The sequence below is a fragment of the Cetorhinus maximus genome, chromosome 16, assembly GCF_964194155.1.
Source record: "Cetorhinus maximus chromosome 16, sCetMax3.hap1.1, whole genome shotgun sequence".
Taxonomy (NCBI): Eukaryota; Metazoa; Chordata; class Chondrichthyes; order Lamniformes; family Cetorhinidae; genus Cetorhinus; species Cetorhinus maximus.
In genome coordinates, this window is record NC_135894.1 from 101,573,480 (window position 1) to 101,594,233 (window position 20,754).

At 44.8% G+C, this 20,754-nt stretch overlaps 1 protein-coding gene across 5 annotated transcripts in view; it reads right to left on the reverse strand.

The window, feature by feature from the left end:
- Positions 1-20,754, reverse strand: part of gbe1b (glucan (1,4-alpha-), branching enzyme 1b) — a 599,646-nt gene that overhangs the window by 235,282 nt on the left and 343,610 nt on the right. For all 5 annotated transcript variants that reach the window (XM_078560420.1, XM_078560417.1, XM_078560416.1 and 2 more), the window contains exon 9: positions 14,993-15,120. In XM_078560420.1, coding sequence (XP_078416546.1) covers positions 14,993-15,120 — 128 coding nt within the window. The remainder of the gene's footprint in view (positions 1-14,992; positions 15,121-20,754) is intronic.

Consider the following 20,754-nt stretch of genomic DNA (forward strand, 5'->3'; position numbering starts at 1 on the left):
GCCACGGGCAAACTGGCAGAGGATAAACAAAGTCAAGGAGTTAAATGTGTGGCTCAGTGTCCTGGCGAATCGAATCACTAAGGCTATAGAGAGGGCTTTAAACAAGGTAAGAGGGATGGGGGGAGCAGGGGAGGGTTCTGGAGCGGGGATACGTATGCATACAAAGCAAAGGGACATGGCAGCATTGCAGGGCAGCTATTTAGGTAATGACACCCAGGGTGTGACAGGAAGGGACAGAGTGCAGAAACATTCAAACAAGAAGCATTTAGGGTCAAAGGGAGGATAAAAATTGTAAAAAGGCAAAATTAATGGCCCTTTACTTAAATGCATGTAGTATTGGGAACAAAATAAATGAATTAATGGCACAAGTAGAGGTTAATGGGTATGATCTTATAGTCATTACAGAGGCGTGGTTACAAGAAGATCAAAGATGGGAACTAAATATTCAGGGGTATGAGACTTTTCGAAAGAGCATGCAGGAAGGAAAGAGTGGTGGGGCAGCTTTGTTAGTGCGAGATAGAATAAGTACAATAGCAAGAAATGATCTTGGATCGGAAGATGTAGAATCCATATGGGTGAAGGTAAGAAATAACAAGGGGAAGATGACGCTAGTGGGAGTAGTCTGTAGGCCCCCTGACAGTAGCTATGCTGTAGGACTGAGAATAAATCAAGAGATAACGAGGGCATGTAAAAAAAGGCAGTACATTAATCATGGGTGACTTTGATCTTCATGCAGATTGGGAAAATCAAATTGGCAGAGGTAGCCATGATCAAGAATTCATAGTGAATTCATAGTGACTTTCCTAGAACAATATGTTGTGGATTCAACCAGGGATCAGGCTATTTTGGATCTATCATTGTGTAATGAGGCAGGTTTAATAAATGATTTCAGAGTAAAAGATCCCCTAGGAAACAGTAACCATAACAGTAGAATTTAGCATTCAGATTGAGAGAGAGAAAATTGGGTCAGAAACAATTGCGCTAAACTTAAATAAGGGCAATTACAAAAGAAAGAGGGTAGGATTGGCTGGAGTAGATTGGGAAAGGAGTTTAGCAGAAAAGACAGTTGGGGAACAATAGCAGACGTTTAAGAAAATAGTTCATGGCTCACAATAATGGTATATCCCAGTGAGGAAGGAGGATTCTAGGAAGGGGATAAACCAACCGTGGTTAACCAAGGAAGTTAAGGATACTATAAAATTGAAAGAAAAAACATACAATGACTCTAATGACAATGTGGCAGAGGATTGGGAAAGTTTTAAAAGCCAACAAAAGATTACCAAAAAATATAGGGAGAAAGTAAACTTTGAGGGTAAACTGGCAAGTATTATAAAAACAGACAGTAAGAGCTTCTTTAAATATATAAAAAGGAAGAGAGGCCAGAAATATTAACTCTGTTTCTATATCCACAGATGAGTTTTTCATCATTTTCTGTTTTTATTTCACAATTAGTAATGTCCGACAAGTATTTTTTGGAAGGTGGGAAGAGATATGAAGCCATTGAAACATTGGATCATGACCAGGTCCCCACATGCAAAATCTTGACCAACAAGCCAAGTGCAGTACTGAGAGAGTGCTGCACTGCTAGAGGTGCCTTCTTTTGGATGGTTAAACTAAGGCCCTGCATGCTCTCTCAAGTGGACATAAAAGATCCCACACCAATATTTGAATTTCAGCAAAGCCTTTAACAAAGTCCCACATGGGAGACTTATAAAGAAGGCAAATGCACATGGGATACAGGGTAATTTGATAAGGTGGTTTCAAAATTGGTTTAGTTGCAAGGGACAGAGGGTGATGACAGAAGGATGCTTTAGTGACTGGAAGCCAGTGTCCAGTGGCGTACCACAGGGATCTGTGCTGAGTCCCCTATTATTCGTCATTTATATAAACGACATAGATGACCATGTGGGGGGCAGGATTAGTAAGTTTGCGGGTGACACAAAGATTGGCTGGGCGGTTAACAGTGAGGTTGAGTGTCTTAGGCTACAGGAAGATGTAGACAGGATGATCAAATGGGCTGATAAGTGGCAGATGGAATTTAACCGTGAAAAGTGTGAGGTGATACACTTTGGAGGGAGTAATTTGACAAGGAAGTATTCAATGAACGGCATGACACTAGGAAGTTATGAGGAACGAAGGGACCTTGGCGTGTGTGTCCATCGATCTCTGAAGGCAGAGGGGCATGTTAGTGGGGTGGTGAAAAAGGCATATGGGACACTTGCCTTTATCAATCGAGGCATAGATTACAAAAGTAGGGAGGGTCATGTTGGAGTTGTATAGAACCTTGGTGAGGCCACAGCTGGAGTACTGTGTGCAGTTCTGGTCGCCACATTATAGGAAGGATGTGATTGCGCTGGAGGGGGTGCAGAGGAGACTTGCCAGGATGTTGCCTGGGATGAAACATTTAAGTTATGAAGAGAGGTTGGATAGACTTGGATTGTTTTTATTGGAGCAGAGAAGACTGAGGGGCGACCTGATTGAGGTGTACAGGATTATGAGGGGCCTGGACAGGATGGATAGGGAGCAGCTGTTCCCCTTTAGTTGAAGGGTAAGTCATGAGGGGACATAAGTTCAAGATGAGGGGCAAGAAGTTTAGAGGGGGATGTGAGGAAAAACGTTTTTACCCAGAGGGTGGTGACCGTCTGGAATTCGCTGCCTGGGAGGATGGTGGAGGCGTGTTGCCTCACATCCTTTAAAGAGTACCTGGATGAGCACTTGGCATGTCATAACATTCAAGGCTATGGGCCAAGAGCTGGTAAATGGGATTAGGTAGGTAGGTCAGGTGTTTCTCACGCGTCGGTGCAGACTCGATGGGCCGAAGGGCCTCTTCTGCACTGTGAGATTATGCGATTCTGTGAATATCGCCATTACCTTGACCAACATTTAACCCCCAACCAATATCACAAAAAGTGTTTCTGGTCATTATTACATTGTTGTATGTTACTAACTTGGCTCCCGTAAGAGGCAACATGAGGAGGAATGTTTTCCTTTTTTACATAGTACGTTCTTAAGATCTGGAATGCACTGCCTGGAAGTCTGGTGGAAGCAGATTCAACCATGACTTTCAAGAGAGAATTGGATGTAAAAAACATGGAAAAGAAAAAAAAAATATCAGGGCTATAGTAAAAGAGCAGGGTAGTGGGGCAATTTGGATATCTCTTTCAAACAGCCGGCACAGGTACGACGGGCTGAATGGCCTCCTCCAATTCTGTACTCATTCTGTGATTCACAGTGCCAGCAGCTACTGCAAAAGAGGGAGGCGGTGAAGGGCTTTAACTAGCCATATTACTTGACCATGATGCTTTGTAACAGTAGGAAACCATAACCATGGCAGGAGGTGATTGGTGAAGTACAACTTATATGTATTCATTTTTCTCTTCAGTACCAAATTGCTGACTGATTGCTCCAGTTCTTGCTATCAATAGAACGTTAACTCTTACATGATGTTAATTCCGTGAAGCCTCTGTCACCAAGGAGAACCACTTCGGCAATTAGTCACAACGCACACCGTAGTCCTGGGTGCTATTTATCATGACAGCACAGAGCTAGGCAAACATCTGGAACAACATTGTTATTGAAAATGCTAACCCATAAACTACTGAAACATGGGATGGAATTTTACAGTCCTGCCGAAGTCAATGGACTTTTGAACAGCTCACCGGTCCTGCACCTGCTCCAACAGGGCCGTAAAATTCCGCCCACGAAGAATTACATGAATATTAAAAGTTTTAAATGCTGCTCTGTCACTTTCATCCTCATATTCTCGTGCCTTCCTTTTTACTGTATATTATAATCTTATTTCTCCTCAAACATTTGTTCTCCGTATCCATTTAGGAAGTGGGAACAGCTTAAATGCCATTGTGTTGCCTAAAACTAGTTCCAAAAGCTTTCAATTGCCAGCCAAATAGCAAAGACTTAATGGCACCTCAATGTCAGGGAATATATCGAGCTAATCTAAGGTTATGCATGTCCGACATCAGATAGAATGCAGCAAATGATCGTCTGTAGTCCTCAAATTGTTAATTTTTTTCATCCGCTGAGAACTGTTGGTAAACGCAATGCCTGCCTATAAAAGATCAGAATGTTTCCTCCAGCATTACAAGATGGATACAGGACTTTGCAGGGAGTGGGCATTGATGAATTATGTTTGGATAAATCATTTAACCCAAATGTGGAAGAGATCGTGTTTTATAACCACGCAAGGCAGCATAATCTCCATGGAATCCAACTCGTCTCATGGAGATTACATCAAAATTGAAGCGCACACATTAGTTAGGTAAATAAAAATGTTGATGTCACCTCATGCTGAGCATTGACACATTGTTTGTCTACGCTGATAGCTGTATGACAGCGAGCAGTTTCATGGTACAGTCCACAACACTTAAAAGTCCATCTTTAAAATGGGCACAGCATCATAGAATGTTTGAGCACAAAAGGTGGCCATTTGGCTCGTCATGCTCTTAGGTAAAGCTCCTCTGCACTTTCCGCATAGACTTACAAGTATTTCCCCTTGCAGGTATTTATCTTATGTCCACACTGAAAGTTACTATTGAATTTGCTTCCACCATGCCTTTAAAGCATGCACTCCAAATCACAACAACCCACTGCATTAAAAACATTCTCATTTTCCCTCAAGTTCATTTGCCAATTGTCTTAAACCTGTGTCCTCTGGTTACTGACCCTTCTATCAGTGGAAACAGTCTCTCCTTATTTATTCTATCAAAATCTATGGTTTTGAATGTCTCTGTTAAATCTCCTCTTAATCTTCTCTCAGCACCAAGGAGAGCAATCTTAGCTTCTCCAGTCTCTCCACATTGGTTTCACTGCTTTATTGGCAGAGAAATGGAGTAGCGGGTGAAGAAGCTTTGCACAAGAACTGAGCTGTCATGATAAGATTCACGCATGATTCGCAGCAGGAGACAAAAATATCATGGCCACCAGATGTACTGAGTAAGTGAGGGTACATCATTCACACTGAGAATAAATAAACCACTGAGCAACATATAGGGTAACTAAATAGAAACGAAATAGCTATATAATAAAAGTAGGGACCTCATCACTACATTTTGCTTCCATGCCTCTAATCAAAAAAAAAAGGTTGATAGGTGGGATTGGATTAAACATAGTCTTTCACCTCTATACCATGGATTCAAATCCAGCCCAGACTGAAAGTTTGCTCGTGAGGTAAGTCTGAACGGCCTCACTCAGGTACTTTCAGTGGACACGGGATTATTTGTTACTAAAGAGGCAATTTAGCTCTCAGAAACTGCAGGGAGGCTTATGTGGGAGATAAATAACTGATGCAGCAGGAAGCGGTTTGATGCTGAGGGATGGTTCAACAGCACTCTTGGGGCACATAGAAGGGAAATTTAACTCTGTATCTAACCCCGTGCTCCACCTGTCCTGGGAGTGTTTGATGTGGAGAGTGTAGAGGGAGCTTTACTCTGTATCTAACCCCGTGCTGTACCTGTCCTGGGAGTGTTTGATGGGGACAGTGTAGGGGGAGCTTTACTCTGTATCTAACCCCGTGCTGTACCTGCCCTGAGTGTTTGATTGGATAGTGTAGAGGGAGCTTTACTCTGTATCTAACCCCGTGCTGTACCTGTCCTGGGAGTGTTTGATGGGGATATTGTAGAGGGAGCTTTGCTCTGTATCTAACCTCATGCTGTACCTGTCCTGGGAGTGTTTGATGGGACAGTGTAGAGGGAGCTTTACTCTGTATCTAACTCCGTGCTGTACCTGTCCTGGGAGTGTTTGATGGGGACAGTGTAGAGGGAGCTTTACTCTGTATCTAACCCTGTGCTGTACCTGTCCTGGGAGTGTTTGATGGGGACAGTGTAGAGGGAGCTTTACTCTGTATCTAACCCCGTGCTGTACCTGCCCTGGGAGTGTTTGATGGGATAGTGTACAGGGAGCTTTACTCTGTATCTAACCCCGTGCTATACCTGTCCTGGGAGCGTTTGATGGGGGCAGTGTAGAGGGAGCTTTGCTCTGTATCTAACCTCATGCTGTACCTGTCCTGGGAGTGTTTGACGGGGGCAGTGTAGAGGGAGCTTTACTCTGTATCTAACCCCGTGCTGTCCCTGGCCTGGGAGTGTTTGATGGGGGCAGTGTAGAGGGAGCTTTACTCTGTATCTAACCTCATGCTGTACCTGTCCTGGGAGTGTTTGATGGGATAGTGTAGAGGGAGCTTTACTCTGTATCTAACCTCATGCTGTACCTGTCCTGGGAGTGTTTGATGGGACAGTGTAGAGTAGAGGGAGCCTTATTCTGTATCTAACTCCGTGCTGTACCTGTCCTGGGAGTGTTTGATGGGGACAGTGTAGAGGGAGCTTTACTCTGTATCTAACCCTGTGCTGTACCTGTCCTGGGAGTGTTTGATGGGGACAGTGTAGAGGGAGCTTTACTCTGTATCTAACCCCATGCTGTACCTGCCCTGGGAGTGTTTGATGGGATAGTGTAGAGGGTGCTTTACTCTGTATCTAACCCCGTGCTGTACCTGTCCTGGGAGTGTTTGATGGGGCAGTGTAGAGGGAGCTTTGCTCTGTATCTAACCTCATGCTGTACCTGTCCTGGGAGTGTTTGACGGGGGCAGTGTAGAAGGAGCTTTACTCTGTATCTAACCCCGTGCTGTCCCTGTCCTGGGAGTGTTTGATGGGGGCAGTGTAGAGGGAGCTTTACTCTGTATCTAACCTCATGCTGTACCTGTCCTGTGAGTGTTTGATGGGACAGTGTAGAGTAGAGGGAGCTTTATTCTGTATCTTACCCCGTTCTGTACCTGTCCAGGGAGTGTTTAGTGGGACAGTGTAGAGGAAGCTTTACTCCGCATCGAGCCCTGTTCTGTTCCTGCCCTGGGAGTGTTTGATAGAACACTGGGGAGAGAGCATTAAGTTGCATCTAACGCATTATGTATCTGGCCCAAGACTAGCTGTTTGAAACGTAAATGTTTCCTTCCCCAGGTTGAACATTTCTCTTCTTAAAGATCAGACCTTCACAGGAGTAGTAATTTAAAAAAGCTAACATAGAAACATGGAAACTAAGAGCAGGAGTAGGCCATTCGGCCCTTCGAGCCTGCTCCGCAATTCAATGTGATCATGGCTGATCCTCTATCTCAACGCCATATTCCCGCTTTCTCTCCATACCCCTTGATGCCCCTAATATCCAAAAATTTATCAATTTCTTTCTTGAATATACTCAGTGACCCAGCCTCCACAGCCTTCTGTGGTAGGGAATTCCACAGGTTGACCACCCTCTGAGTGAAGAAATCTTTCCTTATCTCAGTCCTAAATGGCCTACCCCGTATCCTGAGACTGTGGCCCCTGGTTCTAGACTCCCCAACCAGGGCAAACATCCTCCCTGCATCTAGTTTGTTTAGCCCTGTTAGAATTTTATACATTTCAATCAGATCCCCTCTCATTCTTCTAAACTCTGGTGAATACACCCTCCAGTCGAACCAATCTCTCCTCATACGACAGTCCTGCCATTCCCGGTATCAGCCTAATTATCCTTCGTTGCACTCTCTCTATGACAAGTATATCCTTTCTTAGGTAGGAAGGCCAAAACTGCATGCAATACTCCAGGCGTGGTCTCACCTTGTATAGCTGCAGTGAGACATCCCTACTTCTGAACTCAAATCCTCTTGCAATGAAAGCCAACATACCATTTGCCTTCCTAATTGCTTACTGCACCTGCCTGTTTACTTCCATTGGCTGGTGTACAAGGACACCCAGATCCCTTTGTACATCCACATTTCCCAATATATCAGCATTTTAAAAATACTCTGCCTTTCTATTTTGCACACCAAAGTGTGAAACTTCACATTTATCCACGTTATACTGCATCTGCCATGTGTTTGCCACACACACAACTTGTCTAAATCACCCTGAATCCTCCATGCATCTTCCTCACAACTCCGCCCAGTATTGCATCATCAGCAAACTTGGAAATACTGCATTTGGTTTCCTCATCCAAGACATTTATATATATATATATTGTGAATAGTTGGGGCCCAAGCCCTGATCCCTGTGGTACACCACAAGGCACCGCCTGCCATCTGGAAAAAGACCCATTTATCCCCACTCTCTTGTTTCCGGTCTGGCAACCAATTCTCAATCTATATTACCCCTGATCCCATTTGCTTTAATTTTGCCCACTAGCCCCTTAGGTGGGACCTTATCAAAAGCCTTCTTGAAATCCAAATACACCACTGTGCCAAGTGTTGTAGCTGTTCCAGTACAGCTACAACACTGGCATCTACCCGGTTATGTGGAAAATTGCCCAGGTATGTCCTGTACACTAAAAGCAGAACAAATCCAACCCAGCTAATTACCGCCCCATCAGTCTGCTCTCCATCATCAGTGAAGTAATGGAAGGGGTTATCAACAGTGTATCAAGCAGCACTTACTTAGTGACCATAATATGATAGAATTTACCCTGCAATTTGAGAGGAAAAAGCTGGAATCAGATGTAACGGTATTACAGTTGAATAAAGGTAGCTAGAGGCATGAGGGAGGAGCTGGCCAGAATTGACTGGGAGATGAGCCTAGCAGGAAAGACAGTGGAACAGCAATGGCAGGAGTTTCTGGGAGTTATTTGGGAGACACAGCAAAAATTCATCCCTAGGAAGAAGAAGCATACTAAAGGGAGGACGAGGCAACCATGGCTGGCAAGGGAAGTCAGGGACAGCATAAAAGCTAAAGAGAAAGCATATAATGCGGTGAAGAGCTGGGAAGCCAGGGGATTGGGAAGCCTACAAAGACCAACAGAGGACAACTAAAAAAGAAATAAGGAGGGAGAAGATTAAATATGAGGGTAAACTAGCCAGTAATATAAAAGAAGATTGCAAGAGTTTTTTAGATATATAAAGGGTAAGAGAGAGGCAAAAGTGGACATTGGGCCGCTGGAAAATGACACTGGAGAAGTAATAATGGGGAACAAAGAAATGGCGGAGGAACTAAATAGGTACTTTGCGTCAGTCTTCACGGTGGAAGACACGAGTAACATCCCCAAAATTCAAGAGAGTCGGGGGGCAGAGGTGAGTATGTTGGCCATTACCAAGGAGAAGGTGCTAGGAAAACTGAAAGGTCTGAAGGTGGATAAATCACCTGGACCAGATGGATTACACCCTAGAGTTCTGAAGGAGATAGCTGAAGAGATGGTGGAGGCGTTAGTGGTGATCTTTCAGGAATCACTGGAGTCAGGGAGGGTCCCGGAGGACTGGAAAATCGCTAATGTAATCCCCGTGTTTAAAAAGGGAATGAGGCAAAAGACGGGAAATTACAGGCCGATTAGCCTGACCTCGGTCGTTGGTAAGATTTTAGAGTCCATTATCAAGGATGAGATTTCAGAATACTTGGAAGTGCGTGGTAAAATAGGGCAAAGTCAGCATGGTTTCATCAAGGGGAGGTCATGCCTGACAAGTCTGTTAGAATTCTTTGAGGAGGTAACGAGTAGGTTAGACAAAGGAGAGCCAATGGATGTTATCTACTTGGACTTCCAGAACGCCTTTGACAAGGTGCCGCACAGGAGGCTGCTCAGTAAGATAAGAGCCCATGGTGTTAGAGGCAAGGTACTAGCATGGATAGAAGATTGGCTGTCTGGCAGGAGGCAGAGAGTGGGGATAAGGGGGTCCTTCTCAGGATGGCGGCCGGTGACTAGTGGAGTTCCGCAAGGGTCAGTGTTAGGACCACAACTTTTCACTTTGTACATTAATGATCTAGATGAAGGAACTGAGGGCATTCTGGCTAAGTTTGCAGATGATACAAAGATAGGTGGAGGGACAGGTTGTATTGAGGAGGCGGGGAGGCTGCAGATGGATTTGGACAGGTTAGGAGAATGGGCAAAGAAGTGGCAGATGGAATACAACGTGGGGAAGTGTGAGGTCATGTACTTTGGTAGGAAGAATAGAGGCATAGACTATTTTCTAAATGGGGGGAGAATTCAGAAATCTGGAGTGCAAAGGGACTTGGGAGTCCTAGTCCAGGATTCTCTTAAGGTTAACTTGCAGGTTGAGTTGGTAGTTAGGAAGGCAAATGCAATGTTGGCATTTATTTCGAGAGAACTAGAATATAAAAGCAGGGATGTGCTGCTGAGGCTTTAAAAGGCTCTGGTCAGACCACATTTAGAATATTGTGAGCAATTTTGGGCCCCGTATCTCAGGAAGGATGTGCTGGCCCTGGAGAGGGTCCAGAGGAGGTTCACGAGAATTATCCCAGGAGTGAAAGGCTTAACATATGAGGAACATTTGAGGACTCTGGGTCTATACTCGATGGAGTTTAGAAGGATGAGGGGGGATCTGATTGAAACTTAAAGAATACTGAAAGGACGTGGGAAAGATGTTTCCATTAGTAGGAGAGACTAGGACCCGAGGGCACAGCCTCAGAGTAAAGGGAAGACCTTTTAGAACAGAGATGAGGAGAAACTTCTTTAGCCAGAGAGTGGTGAATCTATGGAATTCATTGCCACAGAAGGCTGTGGAGGCCAGGTCATTGAGTGTATTTAAGACCGAGATAGACAGGTTCTTGATTTGTAAGGGGATCAAAGGTTATTGTGGTTGTTGGAGCTCAGTCATTTCAGCTCCAGGACATCACTGCAGGAGTTCCTCAGGGTAGTGTCCTAGGCCCAACCATCTTCAGCTGCTTCATCAATGACCTTCCTTCCATCATAACGTCAGAAGTGGAGATGTTCGCTGATGGCTGCACAATGTTCAGCACCATTCGCGACTCCTCAGATGCTGAAGCAGTCCACGTTCAAATGCAGCAAGACCTGGACAATATCCAGGCTTGGGCTGACAAGTGGCAAGTAACATTCGTGCCACACAAGTGTCAAGCCATCTCCAACAAGAGAGAAACCAACCATTGCCCCATGACATTCAATGGCATTACCATCGCTGAATCCCCCACTATCAACATCCTGGGAGGGTTACCATTGAATAGAAACTGAACTGGACTAGCCGTATAAATACTGTAGCTACAAGAGCAGGTCAGAGGCTAGGAATCGTGCAACAAGTAACTCACTTCCTGACCCCCAAAGCCTGTCCACCATCTACAAGGCACAAGTCAGGAATGTGATGGGACACTCTGCACTTGCCTGGATGAGTGCAGCTCCCACAACACTGAAGAAGCTGGACACCCTCCAGGTCAAAGCAGCCCACTTGATTGGCACCACATCCACAATCATTCACTCCCTCCACCACCAACGCACAGTAGCAGCAGTGTGTACTGTCTACAGGATGCACCGCAAGAATTCGCCAAGGTTCCTTAGACAGCACCTTCCAAACCCACGATCACTACTACTGAGAAGAGCAAGGGCAGCAGATAGATGGGAACACCACCACCTGGAAGTTCCCCTCCAAGCCACTCACCATCCTGACTTGGAAATATATCACCGTTCCTTCACTGGGTCAAAATCCTGGAACTCCCTTCCTAACAGCACTGTGGGTGTATCTAAGCCACATGGACTGCAATGGTTCAAGAAGGCAGCTCACCACCACCTTCTCAAGAGCAACTAGGGATGGGCAATAAATGCTGGCCCAGCTAGCGAAGCCCACATGCCATAAATGAATAAAAAAAACATCCACTGGCTCTCCTCTCTCTATTCTACTAGTTACATCCTGAAAAATCTCCAGTAGATTAGTTAGACGTGATTTCTCTTTCATAAACCCATGCTGACTTTGTCTAATCCCGTTAATGTTTTCCAAGTGTTCTGTTACGTCTTTTATAATAGATTCTAGTATTTTCCCCACTACTGATGTTAGGCTATCTTGTCTGTAATTTTCTGTTTTTTCCCTCCCTCCTTTTTTAAATAGCGGGGTTATATTTGCCAATCTCCAATCTGTAGGAACTGCTCCAGAGTCTATAGAATTTTGGAAGATGACCACCAATGCATCCAATATTTCCAGGGCCACTTCCTTTAGTTCTGTGGGATGTAGATTAGCAGAGGCCCTGGGGATTTTTCAGCCTTTAACCCCATTAATTTCTCTAGCACCATTTTTTTTTTTACTAATGCTGATTTTCTTCAATTCCTCCCTCCCACCTAGACCCTTGCTTTCCTAACATTTCTGGAAAATTATTTATGTCCTCTTTTGTGTAGACAGAACCAAAATGTGTGTTCAATTCTTCTGCCATTTCTTTGTTCCCCATTATAATTTCCCCCGTTTCTGAATGTAAGAGACCTCCATTTGTCTTCGCTAATCTTTTTCTCTTCACATATTTATAGAAGCTTTTACAGTCAGTTTTTATGTTCCCTGTAAGTTTACTCCCATGTTCCATTTTCCCCTTCTTGATCAATCTTTTTTTCCACTTTTTCTGAATTCTAAACTGCTCCCAATCCTCAGGCTTGCTGCTTTTTCTGGCAATTTTATATGTCTCCTCTTTGGATCCAATACTATCCCCGATTTCTTTTGTAAGCCATGGTTAAGCCACCTTTCCTGTTTTATTTTTGCGCCAGGCAGGAATGAATAATTATTGTAATTCATGCATACGGTCCTTAAATATTAGCCATTGCCTATCCACTGTCAACCCTTTTATTGAGGCTCCCCAATCCATCATTGCCAACTCGCACTTCATACTCTCATAATTCCTTTTATTTAGATTCAGGACCCTAGTTTCGGATTCAGCTTCTTCACTCTCCATCTTAATGGGCAATTCTATCATTTTATGGTCGCTCTTCCCCAAGGGACCCCGCACAATAAGATTGTTAATTAATCCTTTCCCATTGCACAATACCCAGTCTAGGATAGCCTGCTCTCTAGTTGCTTCCTCAATGTATTGGTCTAAAAAACCATCATGTACACACTCCAGAAAATCCTCCTCCACAGTATTATTGCTCATTTGGTTTGTCCAATCTATAGGTAGATTAAAGTCACCTCTGATTACAGTTGTACCCTTATTGCCTGTGTCTCTAATTTCCTGTTTAATGCCTTCCCTTATATTTCTGTTACTGTTTGGGGGCCTATAGACAACCCCCACCAACATTTTCTGCCCCTTGGTGTTTCTTTTCTCCACCCAGATTCCACATCATGATTTTCCAAGTCAATATCTTTCCTCACTATTACATTGATTTCTTCCTTCACTAACAGTGCTACTGCACCTCCTTTCCCTATTTATCTCTCCTTCCTAAATATTGAATACCCCTGGATGTTCAGTTCCCATCTTTGGTCACCCTGCAGCCATGTCTCTGTAATTACAGCTATATCATAACCGTTTATATCTATTTGCGTTCTTAATTCATCTACCTTATTGCGAATGGTCCACGCATTAAGATACAATGTCTTTAGACTTGTCTTTTTAACCTTGTTAGTCATCTTAGCTTTTATTTTGCACTATGACCCCATTTGTTTTTCTCCCTTGTTTTTTTCTGCCTTCCATTTATGCTGCTTACTTTCTTGTCTTTCCTTTCTATCCTTGTTTCCCCCTCCTCTGTCTCCCTGCTCAGGTTCGCATCCCCCTGCCATTCTAGTTTAAACCCTCCTTGAAAGCACTAGCAAATACCTCCCCCCTCGCACCACCACCGAGGACATTGGTCCCAATCCTGCCCAGGTGTAGCCCGTCCAATTTGTATTGGTCCCACCTTCCCCAGAACCGGTCCCAACATCCCAGGAATCTGAATCCCTCCCCCCTACATCATTTCTTCAGCCACATATTCATCTGATATATCCTGTTATTTCTACTCTCGCTAGCATGTGTAATCCTGAGATTACTACTTTTGAGGTCCTACTTTTTAATTTACATCCTAACTCCCTATATTCAGCTTGTAGGACTTCATCCATTTTTTCCCTATGGCGGTGGTACCAATATGTACCACGACCACTGGCTGTTCGCCCTCCCCCTTCAGAATGCCCTGCAGCCTCTCCGAGACATCCTCGACCCTGGCACCAGGGAGGCAACATACCATCCTGGAGTCTCTTTTGCGGCCGCAGAAACACCTGTCTGTTCCCCTTACTATTGAATCCCTTATCACTATAGACCTGCCACTCTTTCTCCTCCCCTCTTGTGCAGCAGAGCCACCCGTGGTGCCACGGACTTGGCTCCTGCTACTTTCCTCTAAGAAGTCATCTCCCCCAACAGTATCCAAACCAGTATATCTGTTAGAGAGCCACAGGGGACTCCTGCATTAGCTGCCTTCCTCTACTCTGCCTGGTTTCACCGATCCCCTTTCTGCCTGTTCGGTCTTTACCTGCGGTGTGAGTACCTCACTGAACGTGCTGTCCATGACAATCTCAGCATCGCGGATGCTCCACAGTGAATCCACCCGCAGCTCCAACCCTGAAATGCGGTTAGCCAGTAGCTGCAGCTGGACACACTTTCTGCACATATGGTCACCAGGAACACTGGAAGTATCCATGACTTCCCACATAGCGCAGGAGGAGCATATCACAGGTGCGAGCTCTGCTGTCATGACTTCCCTGTAGATTAAGTTCGTTAGTTACTCCCTTTAAAAAATACTAACTACGCTTGGGGCCTTATCCCACTCCAAACACTCCCACTACAGTTGAAAGTTCTCACCTTATTTTGTTTAAGCTGGTGGATTGCAACAGTTTAATTAATAGAAAAAGTAGAAGTAGAAGTACTCACCTGACCCTACTTACCAATCAGCTGCCTCCCCTGCATCGCGTCACTTTTTGAATCGTGACGTCACTTCAAACTCCACCGCCTGATGATCCTGAGAGTACATTTCTCCTCTCTGGTCTCGGCCTCTGTTTCTTGCGCCCTTTTATACCGCTCTCGCTGACCTCTCTGCTCTAGTCTAAAACTCACCTTCTTCCAACCCTAACAGCAATTTTTAGTTAATGGCTAAATTAAAGAAAGGCTAGACTTTAGGTAGAATTTAACCCTTAATTTAACCCTTAAACTCCCTCAGTCACCATTTTCCAACTGAAGCTCTCCACTGCAGCCCAACACAGCACTCCATGGCATAAAAAACAAGAAATATCTGAAATCAACACCATGTGCTTAATTCTGTAACAAGTAACAAACAGGTAATCACTCATTACCTCTGCTATGGTGATGAAGTCTGGGTAGAAGCTATGAAGCATATAGTTTGACAGCATGAGATAGGCTAAGGAATCATCATCATTCTGAAGTCCAAAATATTCACTGTAACCTCCAGAAAAAGCAACTTCTGCAGAAAGGAAGTGGGAAACAGATGTTTAAAAAAAGGTGATACTCAACACAGTGCTCCAGCATCAGTGCTACATCAGGTTAGAACACAGAAACACGCCATTCGGCTGAACAGACCCACATCAGTACAAAAGCTAAATGCTACAGATGCTTCAAATCTGAAATACAAACAGGAAATATTCAGCATTCAGGCAGCATCCATGAAGAGAAACAGAGTTAACTCTGATGGAGGATCATCAACCTGAGACATTAATCTGTTTCTCTCTCCACAGATGCTGCCTGACCTTGCTGAGTATTTCCAGCATTTTCTGCTTATCGATCCATGTTGGTGCTTTTGCTCTGTGCCTGAAACACAAATTCTACACAAAAATATATCCTTCGACTGGGTTTTGAAGAGTACAGGAAAATGGGCTCAGTCAGAGGAAGGTTTCAGGTTCCATCTTCAGTCCGTATTGCAACTAGTGATCTCAATCGAGTAGCAATCAAGAACCCAGCTGCCTACTTGGCTCAGTTGGCAAACATTTTGCTGCAAGTCAGGAGGTTGAAATCCCACTCCAGGACCAGAGTATATATTCCAGTCCAATGCTTCAGTGAGGTGAATAGGTGTTTAAAATGATAAAAGGATTTAACAGGGTAGATAGAGAGAAGTTATTTCCTCTGCCAGTGAATCCAGAACAAAGGGATCTAATCTCAAAATTAGAGCTGGGGATGTACAGGAATGAAATCACAGAGCACTAGGGTAGTGGGAATCTGGAACTCTCTCCACCAAAAGGTTGTGGATGATGGGCAAATTGGAGCTTTCAAGAGTGAAACTAATCGATTTTTGTTAGGGAAGGCCTCAGCTGGAGCGTTGTGTCCCAAATCTGGGCACAACATTTTCAAAAGGATGTTAAGGTATTGGATAGGGTACAACAGAGATTTCTCAGAACAGAGCTTGGGATGAAAGACTTGAGCAATGTCCAGAGACTAAAGAAGATGGTACTGTAATGTTTACAGCAGATTTTAGGTGGAGATTTTATCGTGTTCAAAATTATGAGGGGATTTGATACAGTAGATTGGGAAAAACTACTTCCAATGACAAGAAAGTCAGTGATCAGAGGGCACAGATTTAAAATAATTGGCTAAAAAATCCAGGGTGGAAAATGGAGAATGCTTTTAAAAAGCAAGTTGTTATAATCTGAACTTCAATGCGTGAAAGGCAGTTTCAATTGCAACTTTCAAAAGGGAAATTAAATAAATGGTTGAAGAGGAAAATATTTTAGGGCTGCAGGGAACAAGCAGGGGAGTGCAATTCATCTTTAGAGAGCCAGCACAGAAACGGGCCTGTGGTCTTCTATCCTGTGAGATTCTTTACTGGTGGTACAAAGCAATATGGAGAATGGATTTGAGATGCATGCCATGCTATAATTGAATGGCAAAACAAATTCAAGAACTGAAAGGCCTCCAGTCCCTAGGTACTGAGGGAGTGCTGTAGTAGCAGAGGGTCTGTCTGTCAGATGAGACGTAAGAAATCCCATGGCAACTATTCAAAGGGCAGGCGAGATCTCTGGTATTCTTGGCGATATTAATCTCTCACCCAAAATCACCAATCAGATTATCTACATGGACTGAGAAAATCCTGGAAATGAGAACAGACTTCACACAGATCAGTCACAGCACTACAGTGATCGACAAGACAAAGAGCAGGCTAAGCTCAAAGGCCAATTGATAATGGCCCTATATCCTTTAGAGTTCAGAAGAATGAATGGTGATCTCACTGAAACATAACATTTTTTTTGGAGGGCTGGAAAAGGTACATGCTGAGAGGATGTTTCCCGTGGCTAGAAAATCTAGCATTGTGGTACATCGGGCTGAAATTTATGCTAGGGGCTTGTCCTGAAGCCTTTTAATAGCTGAACTGGGGCAGGTCTTCCGGCCCCATCAGTGAGGTAGTCCCATCTTTGAGATCTGCCACGCAAGCCCGGCAACTCTCTTGTCCCAAACGTCACTAGGAGCAGTGGCCACTGCTGGGACAGATCAATTCCCAAGGCAGGCGTGCTCCAGTGGAGCCTGGATCATAGGTGAGTTTAGGGTCTCACTGGGGCCAGGTTTGCAGGCCCCAGTGAGGGGAGTGGGGGTAGGGGTCGACAGGGTGAGGGGGTGGGGGGGGGCTCTGAGTGGCATACCGCCTTTCCCATCCACAAGTCTGACATGTTTCAAGCGGTGGGCTGGACACTTGCTGCAGTCCTCCCCTGTTGGGAAGACCTAGCAGCAGTGAAAGAAAACCCTTAAGTGGCCATTAATCGATCATTTAAGGGCATCAACCTGCTCAGCGACGAGCTGGCTGCTTGACAGCTCCCCCGTTGTTGGAAAAATCACAGCTGGGCCATGGGCAGGTAGGCAGCAGGTACTGCGGCACTGATAAGGTACCAAAATTTACATCCCACCCCGCCTGCCATCCGTAAAAGTACGGTCATAGTCGGAGGGTACAGGGTCAGCTATTTAACGCAAAGATAGAGAAAAATTTATTTTCTCAAAGGATTGTGAGCCTTTGGAATTTTTTTTATTCATTCCCGGGATGTGGGTGTCATTGGCCAAGCGAGCATTTAGTGTCCATCCCTATTTGCCTTGGTGGTGGTAAGTGGCCTTCATGAAGCGTTGCAGTCCATTTGGTGTAGATATACACACAGTGCTGTTAGGGAGCAAGTTCCAGAACTTTGACCCCAGTGACAGAGAAGGACCTGTGATATGGAGGGGAACCTCCAGGCGGTGGTGTTCCCATATGTCTGCTGCAACTGTCCTTCTAGATGGTAACGGTCGTGGGTTTGGAAGGTGCGGCCGAAGGAGCCTTGCTGAGTTCCTGCATCTTGTAGATGGTACACACTGTTGCTACTGTGCATCGGTGGTGGAGGGAGTGAGCGTTTGTGGATGGGGTGTCAATCAAGCGGGCTGCTTTGTCCTGGATGGTGTCAAGCTTCTTGAGTGTTGTTGCAGCTGCACTCATCCAGGCAAGTGGGGAGTATTCCATCACACCCTTGACTTTTGCCTTATAGATGGTGGACAGGCTTTGGGGAGTCAGGAGATCAGTTACTCGCAGCAGGATTTTTTTTTTATTCGTTCATGGGATGTTGGTGTTGCTGGTTAGGCCAACATTTATTCACTCCACCTTCCTGCACTATCTCCACATCCCTTAATTCCTTCAGAGTCCAAAAATCCATGGATCTTAGTCTTCAATTTACTCAATGACTGAGCATCCATGGCTCTTTGAAGTAGAGTACGTCCTAGGTCCAACCAGCTTCAGCTGCTTCATCAATTACCTTTCTTCCATCATAAGGTCAGAAGTGGGGATGTTCACTGATGATTGCATAATGTTCAGCACCATTCATGACTCCCCAGATAGTAAAGCAGTTCATGTCCAAATGCAGGAAGACCTGGACAATATCCAAACTTGGGCTGACAAGTGGCAAGTGACATTCGCGCTACACAAGTGGCAGGCAATGACCATCTCTAACAAGAGCATCTAACTATCGGCCCCTTGATGTTCAATGACATTACCATCGCTGAATCCCCCATTATCAACATCCTTGGGGTTACCATTGACCAGAAACCGTACTCGACTAACCATATAAATACTGTGGCTACAAGAGCAAGTCAGAGGCTAGGAATCGTGTGACGAGTAACTAACCTCCTGACTCCCCAAAGCCTGTCCGTCATCTACAAGGCAAAAGTCAGGAGTGTGATGGAATACTCCCCACTTGCCTGGATGAGTGCAGCTCCAACAACACTTAAGAAGCTCGATACCATCTAGGACAAAGCAGCCCACTTAATTGGCACCACATCCACAAACGTTCACTCCCTCCATTACCATCGCGCTGTAGCAGCAGTGTGTCCCCATCCACAAGATGCACTGCAGGAATTCACCAAGGTTCCTTAGACAGCACCTTCCAAACTCACGACTGCTACCATCTAGAAGGGCAAGGGCTGCAGATGCATTGGAACACCACCACTTGGAAGATCCCTTCCAAGTCACGCACCATCCTGACATGGAAATATATTTCCGTTCTTTCACTGTCGATGGGTCAAAATCCTGGAACTCCCTCCCTAACAACACTCTGGGTGTACCTACACCACGTGGACTGCAGAGGGTCAAAGCAGCAGCTCACCACCACCTTCTCAAGAGTAACTAGGGATGGGCAATAAATGGTGGCCCAGCTAGCGAAGCCTACACCCCGTAAACGAATAAAACAAAAGTTGGAAGATGCTATGGTCCAATTTGCGCTGGCCACTGAGGCACTGGAAATGTGTGCAAGAGGAGGAGTAACAGGGCTGATCACTGGTATCAGGGGATTGATGACTGAGAAAAGGATAGGTAAATGTAGATGTTTTACTTTGAAGAAAATCTGACCTGACAGAGGTATAAAAAATCCTGAAAGAGGAGAAGAGTTTGAACTTATACAGTAACTCGCAGATCGTCAGCCCCAGAGCATTTTAAAAGCCAGTGACGTATTTATAAGTATAGTTACTGTTGTAGAGGAATGTAAAATGGATTAGAAATGGATTACTCCAATGCACTGATCCAAGTTAAACCACAAGTACAAGGCAATGCAAAAATAGTTACAGATTTGGAATAGGCAAGTTCAGGACTATGCTAAGAAAGGAAATGCAATGTTGGCATTTATTTCGAGAGGACTAGAATATAAAAGCAGGGATGTGCTGCTGAGGCTTTATAAGGCTCTGGTCAGACCACATTTAGAATATTGTGAGCAATTTTGGGCCCTGTATCTCAGGAAGGATGTGCGGCCCTGGAGAGGGTCCAGAGGAGGTACACGAGAATGATTCCAGGAATGAAAGGCTTAACATATGAGGAACGTTTGAGGGCTCTGGGTCTATACTCGATGGAGCTTAGAAGGATGAGGGGGGATCTGATTGAAACTTACAGAATACTGAAAGGCCTGGATAGAGTGGGCGTGGGGAAGATGTTTCCATTAGTAGGAGAGACTAGGACCCGAGTAAAGGGAAGACCTTTTAGAACAGAGATGAGGGGAAACTTCTTTACCCAGAGATTGGTGAATCTATGGAATTCATTGCCACAAAAGACTGTGGAGGCCAGGTCATTGAGTGTATTTAAGACCGAAATAGATAGGTTCTTGATTGGTAAGGGGATCAAAGGTTATGGGGAGAAGACGGGAGAGTGGGGTTGAGAAACTTATCAGCCACGATTGAATGGCGGAGCAGACTCGATGGGCCGATTGGCCTAATTTCTGCTCCTATGTCTTATGGCTTCTTCATACAGACTGATTAACACAAGGGAACAAAGATATAGGGTTGAGGGCAATAGGTCTGCATCATTCAGGAGACAGTAGGATGCTATGATGGGGATAAGGTGGGGAGGGTGAAACTCAGCTTTCAATGGAAAGATGAGTTAGACGGGTCAAATGACCTCCGTGATCTATGTTTGACCTTATGCTTTGTGTGTGCAGATAGTGAACCCAGGACCTGGTCATCGGTATTTGGCTTCCTAATGCGAGAGTAGAGCTAGTAATCTACAAAGACATCTCTTCTGTCTGCAACCTTCGCTAGTTGGAGATTCTTCAGCGAAGTTTATGTCCAAGATACTGGGAATGAACAAATGAAAAAATACACTGTGATAGGAAGA